The 7,546-nt window shown below is 40.8% G+C and overlaps 1 protein-coding gene across 1 annotated transcript in view; it reads left to right on the top strand.

The window, feature by feature from the left end:
• Window positions 1-1,785: 1,785 nt before the first annotated feature.
• LOC117282559 overlaps window positions 1,786-7,546 on the top strand; it is a 46,489-nt gene continuing 40,728 nt past the window's right edge. Inside the window, exon 1 of the mRNA XM_033752710.1 lies at window positions 1,786-2,039. Coding sequence (XP_033608601.1) covers window positions 1,974-2,039 — 66 coding nt within the window. The 5' untranslated portion in view covers window positions 1,786-1,973. The remainder of the gene's footprint in view (window positions 2,040-7,546) is intronic.

Below are 7,546 nucleotides of genomic sequence, written 5' to 3'. Positions count from 1 at the left end.
GGATTTGGTTCCACTCCCTTATGTCCTTTGGATCTGAGTGGCCACCTTCCTTGTAACCTGTCCATATAACTGGGCCAGTTCCTCAGCATGTTCACTTCTACTGTGAAGATGGAGGCAGTGGGTTCCTTCAGAATATTGGTAACTACTTGTGAAACCCAAAAAAATCATACTCTCTGTATTATTTAGTATTTACTTCTTTCTTGCAGTGAAACTTCAGTTGGTGAGGCAGGCAATGCCAAGCCTACCATGATACAGTCCGACTGATGTTTAATGGCTGTTTCTTGCTGAACATACTGCACATCTGTGAACAGACAGCGATATTGTGCAGAGTATTCAACTGTCATCACTTTCAGCATTGGGTCTTAGACACAGAGATCACTTTTCTAAGTTCTATTTATTTAGAAAATCAGCATGACAGTTCTTGAAAATCTGTAATACTGAGTGTAGCAGTAAAGAGGATTAATTCTTGAGGTTTTTGGAGGTTTCTAGATGTTTCATGAAGTCTCATGAACGTGAAATATTGTATCTTGATGGCAGTCCTCTTGAGTGTGAGATTACAGATCTTGCATCAAGAATTATAATTTTGTAGATCACAAATAGGCGTTTTCTTTTACAGCAACTGTAATAATGATGAAAACAAGAATAGATATGTAATGCCACTGGACCAGTTATATGCTGTGATCAGTCAAGAGTTCCTCTGGCATGGAAATGTTATCACAAGTTCTTACAGGAATAATTATGGCGTACCATCTCAAGATTTTCATGTAAAAAAAAAAGTAAAAAGTAAAGCTATCCCTGTACCAGGCCATGAAGGCCCATAGGGTTGTGAGACATTGAGGGTCCCACATCATCTAGACAATCGGCTCAAAGATGGCGGTAAGGTTGTCAGCCTTACACGCTGGCCGCGCTTTACTCCCCAAGAAAATTATTTAATTAATTCCTGGTACTCATTTCTGTTAGTGGCTGAGTAAACCAGTGCGGCTGGAAGGATTTATACATTTCGTTAATTACAGAATATCTATTCAAAAACATATAAAAATGTGTTTAGTTCTACTTAGCCAGACACCAATATACCACAGTTTAGACAAACTGATCATTTACATTTTGATTTTATCAAGCACTCCAAACACAGAACAGAAGAAAGACTGGAGATGCTGAAAAAGAACACAGCTTGAATTTGGTATGTAATATTCTTATAGTATTTCTGAATACTGATATCTGTTCCAAATCGTTGGACCCTGTTGCACTATTTGTAATTTGACATTTGGGAAACAAAATATATGACAATATTTATTCATAAAAAGATGGGAAAAAAGTTTCCATTGCCAATATGTAAAGCATGATATTTCTTTGATATCTTGTCCACTGGGTCCACTTGGTATGGCAGCCACTGATTGGCCTATTGTACCTGCCACTGGGTGATTATGATGATTGAGAATTTGGTGGAATGAAGATTGGCAGGAGGAAACCGAAGTACTCGGAGAAAACCCGCCCTAGCGCCAGTTTGTCCACCAAAAATCTCACTTGACCAGACCCGGGATCGAACCCAGGTCGCCGCGGTGGGAAGTCAGCGACTAACCGCTTGAGTTGTGGCGCGGCCTTTTGTGTATTACTACAGCTTCCGATGTTCCGATTGTCCCCGCGTTAAAGATGAGTGAAGTTATTTTGTGCTCACCACAAGATGGCAGTAGATGCCTATTGTTTGATGCTGCTCTCTCTCATTTGTCCGCATGAGTATCATGACCATCGTGACCGATCGTGACGTAATTACGTATAGTGCGCTCGAGTAAATGGAATGAAATATGGAGTTGTGAAAAGTTTAGGGGAAACTTCACTTAATGCCGGATATTTCTAATTTCATAAGTGAGTAAGGTGTGGGATAGTGTGCCTAATTACTCATACTTGGAATGTGACTTGATATATCAACGAAAAGATCGTTTTTCAAGTGATTATCAGTGCAACATTATGTCAGCATGACGCCGCTTCCCGGTATTGTCCAGTGCGATCCAGCCACTGCATCATTTTTGCACAGTATGAAGGTAGGACACCATTTCAGTGTTTTCCTTGTTTCTCGTTGAAGGGATATTTACCTCAGAATTATCGATGCCGCCAGGGTATTTTCCCCCAAGGGGATGCTGGGTGAGGGAACCCAGGAGATATGCAAACAAACGTTAAACTTTGAAACATAGATGACATCAAAAACAGTGTTTAAGAACATCGCAGTTTAATTTTTGACATTAATAATTGTTATATACTAGTACTTCCCCCCCCCTCCCCAATTTTGATTTTTCCAAGAAGCCGAGGGGGAAGGGGTGGGAGATGTTCGGGTTACTCTCTACCGGTACCCATATTTGAATAGTTAAATAGTTGTGGTTGTAAAGAAAGAGGTTATGGTTTTCTTCTCTGGAATGTTGCGAAGCATGTAATGTATAGCTAGTTAATATGCACAACTACCAGTTGTGCGTTTTTCTAAAATATGTCCCATGGGTTGACTGTTACAACCCAAGATTATAAGTGAAAACACATGCATTTGACCGATTCACAAACTTCTTTTTTCATTAGTAAACCCGTTTGTAGGCCTTACATGTACTAACTTTATTAACGAAGGCATATCCGAATAAGATTTTACCCGAACATATCTTACGTTCTTTAAAGGAATGCGTCCTGATGTGTGTTACATGTTGTATAAAAATTATCGTATTAATTCCTGTCAAACACAACAATTGTAGACCAGTAAAACGCAGTTGTACACAATAAAGTGTGAGTGAGTTATTTGGTGAATTGTTGTGCTTGACAGGAATTAATACGATAATTTATATATCTCTTACATTCGTAAGGGATATATGAAATAAAGCTGTCGTATATACGATTATTAATACTGTAGTCAACATAATGACCATTTAATGTATTCAAATTTGGTAGTTTTACACGCTTTTATAGAATTTGTTTTGATGAATTTTATGTGTGCCGGGTTGAATTATGTTTGTTTATTTTGTATTCCATGTTTGTTTCAATTAATATTGGACGCCGATAATTTGAAATACTGCCATGAGATGGTAGCACACGCCTTGCACGTCGATGCTGCTCTCTGTCGCCGATATCTGAACGAGAAGAGAGCATTTCAAGCAAAAACAGAATTATTTACTAGCCAACGTTGGTAAGGAAAAAAGTTACGGACTTTCAACTAAATAGATGAAGAAATGTTAGACGACTGAGGAGACGATGGTAGTTCCCATACCGATTTTTTTTCGGCATGTGATTGTTGTCGGTGTGAAGTGGCGTTGACATGAAACCAGTTAATGCTGGAATAAGACCGAGCTAGTGTTTTATTTACGTTTTATAGCTACGGAGAGTCGGGATGACACAGGCGGTATGGCGACTGGCAACGGGCTGGACGGTAGAGGGGTCGGAGTTCGAGTCTCTATAGTGGCAAGATTTTTCTCCTCCACATCGTCTAGATTGGTTCTTGGCCCCGCGAGCCTCCTCTCCATTGGGTACCACGGGCTCTTTCCTTAGGGGTAAAACGGCCTGGGCGTGAAGCTGACTACTCACCTCCATGTAGTACCGAGGTCAAGAATAGTGGACCTATACATCCACTCCCCCATACGTCTTCACGGCGTAGTGTTTAATTAGTTAAGCACAGGGACAATTTTACTTTCAGTTTTACAGCTGTGACAGCGTATTAACGCATTCCACGCGCCTTGTTTAGAAATATGTACATTAGTTGAACTTGATAATTATATTTGTGAATAGCGTGAATGAAACATTGTTTTAAATGGTAGCCATTTTCTTTTAATGTCGTAGATATTCATGCACTTGTTTTCGAAGTGATGTGNCTGCTTTCTTCATGTGCTGCTTTGTTTTTTTACCTTTGTTTTCACATTGGGCGTAGTTACAGCTGACTGTTAGAATTGTAAACGGAGACATTTGGCCCATTTTACAACCCTTATTACCATTAAAACGCAAGAGCGTGGGTGTGCCAAACGAGTGGGTCTGCGTCGTTGATGGTGAGGATTTTTTTTGGTGCCTTTGCAACGAAAATTTGCCAAAAAAAAAAGGCGCCTATTAACCGCTGAGCGGATTTCAATGAAACGCGATATTGGGAACTTCCTCCAAAATTTGTGTGCATATTCCTGTTTCGGTTTAAAGTCATACATAAATGACTGCTTCACATGGGCACCTACATGCGCTTCTGCGTGAGCCTTGAGCGTAATTCGCTGAATATGGTGCTAAAAATATTTCGACAAAAAAAGAGTGGTATAGAATAATGAAGTATTTTATGCTCAAAACACTTTTCCGCAAGTCTGATGTAAGGTAATGCGTACCGGCCATCGCTTCATTACCGGTATATGATAAGGATTTATTTTTTATTTTTTATTGTTTGTTGAGTCACAATGCTACAAGCCGGAAGGTCGCGGGTTCGAGTCCCAATGAAGTGGATTTTTTCAATTGACCTAATCCTCCCAGCCGCACCATGGCCCTGGGGTTGACTCAGCCTCTAACAGAAATGCGTACCAGGAATCTTCTTGGGGGTAAAGGGAGACCTGCGCGTAAGGCTGGCAATCTCACCGCCATCTGTGAGCTGATTGTCTAGAAAATGTGGGAGGCTCGATGTCTCACAATCCTATGGGCCTCCATGGCCTGTTACAGGGATAGCTTTACATTTTCTTATAATTTTTCATAGGTGGCTTATTTTACAAGCATTAGTACATGATAAAATATTGTATAGAACTCATTAAGGCCAATAAATTCCTGATTTTTTTGACGAGTTGAAAAAGAAATACCCCGTATAAGAAGAAATGTTTCTCATTGCTTGGTACTATATACGTATTTGTTATGTTGATAGTTCCGTGACACTTAATTGTATCCACTGTAAATTTCCATGTAGGACATGACAAGAGTAAGGGACGCCTAAGGAACATGTATGTATGTTTTCTGTATTTGTAGGATTGAGAACCGAACGCAAAATGAGTCATATAATTGGCTTAATGAGATGCTTATGGAAGTTATTACACTTTATTTTCGCTACAGGAAAAAAAATTACCGCAGTATTAAATAAATTCCGGTTCCACACTTTGTTGCCATGGAAGAACAAGTGTATTGTAACATGTTTTTATACAATAACTAATGCAAATGAATCTGACTCAGCAAAAAAAAAGCTATCCCTGTAACAGGCCATGAAGGCCCATTGGGCTGTGTGACGTTGAGGGTCCCACATTATCTAGACAATCGGCTCAAAGATGGCGGTAAGGTTCTCAGCCTTACGCACCGGCTGCCCTTTACTCCCCAAGAAAATTATTTAATTTATTCCTGGTACTCATTTCTGTTAGAGGCTGAGTCGACCCCAGGGCCGTAATGCGGCTGGAAGGATTAGGTCAATTGAAAAAAAAAAAATTCAATGACTTTATCGGGATTTGAACCTGCCACCTTCCGGCTTGTAGCATAGCCCCTCAACCAACTACGCTACCTCATGAACTGTTTTCATTCCTGTTTATGTTAGGCCGTGCAATACGCCTCGGATAGATCTTAAGCTTCTGTCAATATTTTATTTACGCGGAGATTTATTATTGCTGCTAAATTCGTGACATAATTATCGGTTCTGAACAAATCACTGCATAAGATATGTTTATACAGAATGTATTTGCGTACGCAAACAGAGAATTAATTGGAAATCTAGCCCGTTATTAGTTTACACAAATAGACGTTGCAGACAGATTGAGTACGTGTTGCACAGAGATTTGTTTGCAGAAGTATGATTCAAATACATTGAATACATCGTCAGTATTGTCACATGTATTAGTGACTAAGACTCGGGTTTGGATTGGTGAATCGGTTTATAGGATATTCACTAGTTGTAACTACAATTAGTTCTTACACTCTCAAGATTGCTCTAATTGTAGCACACACGTCAGTTTTTCTATTCACTTCTCTTGTAAGCATTCTACAGTAGTCTCTCAGTTGTCTTGAGCTCTCCTGAACTTTTCACACAACTTGACTTAACCAAAGTCAAAGTCAAAGTCACATTGTGACTGACGGTCAGACAGTCAGTAAGCCTTGGTGTCGAGCCTCATGTGGGGCTCATGACTAGATTTTTATTACTGTTTGACAGTTACGGTCTTGTTTATCTGGGGCCCCCTCTCTGAAGAGAGGACAGGTCTGTATTTTGTATATGTTGCTGGTCCTTGTCAGCTCAGTCTTTCTCGGGTCCGAGTCCCTTGGGACTCGCGACCACATTTTACTGTCTCAGATTTGAGACTTCCCTTTTCTTCGCCTCCTACGACTCGCAGGGTCATGGTGGAGGTATTCGACCCCGCCTCCACACGGGTGAACTGACTTAACAAAAGTCAAAGTTACTTTACGACTGGCGGTTTACTGCCAATCAATTCGTCTTAGCCAAGTCCAAGTCACATTGCGACTGACGGTCAGTCAGTCTGTCTGTCTTGGTGTCGAGCCCCGGCTGGGGCTCATGACCAGATTTTTTCTTTTTGTTTTTTTCCTTACATGAAAGTTACTGTCCTGTCCATTTGGGGTGCCCTCTCTGACGAGAGATCGAGTCTGTCATTTGTCAGTCATAGTCCGTATTAGTAAGTCCATTGTCAGTATTTACATATATTTACAAATTTAATCTTAATTGATATTTCTACGTACAATATATACAAGGCCTCTGTAAATCCAGGCTCAGTACAGCAGATTATGCCCTATTTCTAGTAGTATTCGCAACCACGGTAGTCCAGTCACTTGAACGGTCGTATGCCTGACCGCCGTCGCCTTGGCCTTAAACAGATGTTCATTATATAAGCGCCGCACGGACAACACAGAAAACAGTCACGTGATAGTACTATTGCAGTGTGACATCATTGAGCCTGCGCGGAAATCTGTTTACTGAGCCGTTGCCTAGAAACGGTTTGCGTAACCTCGTTGTTCCATTGTTGCGAGGGTGTATCGCATGTGTTTACCGTTCCGTTACCTAACAAAGCCCCGCCATTCACGCTACAATATTATCGCTTATGTTTGTGTTGTTATTTGTTCGATTGCAAATTGACGTTTGGGTGTGACAAATTGACAGTCTGTGACAATTTAATTTTTTTCCATAGGTTATTTAACGACTTTTTTCAGTATCTAGACTATATAACATCGGATGGAATGACTGGTGAAAAGGATTTGGAAGAAAACGGTCGTGGCGTAATTGAAGTACTATCCCAGCACTCGCCTGGAGGGACTGAGGGGAAAAAAAGGGAAACCTAACTCACGGCAGCAGGTGTCCCGGCCGGGATTTGAGCTCAGTACCTACCGAATACAAGTTGAGTTACCGCTGCGATAACCTCTAGCGGCGTGGAGCGTAAAGGTGGTTTGCGTCTCGGATATGACGCAACCATGCAGTTCGGTATAGAAACTGCTGCCTCAATTTCTCTTTATTACAACCCAAATTTGGAGGCGTCACGTTCTTCCGAAGGGTTTGTAACTCTCTGCCTCACTGTACATAGTCACAGCTCAGAAGTTCTTGTTTAATGTCTTGATTCATTCAGTTCTCCTTAACATACTTTGG

Source organism: Cryptotermes secundus, unplaced genomic scaffold (assembly GCF_002891405.2).
Source record: "Cryptotermes secundus unplaced genomic scaffold, Csec_1.0 scaffold1089, whole genome shotgun sequence".
Classification (NCBI taxonomy): Eukaryota; Metazoa; Arthropoda; class Insecta; order Blattodea; family Kalotermitidae; genus Cryptotermes; species Cryptotermes secundus.
This window is presented reverse-complemented; position numbering and strand designations above follow the sequence as displayed.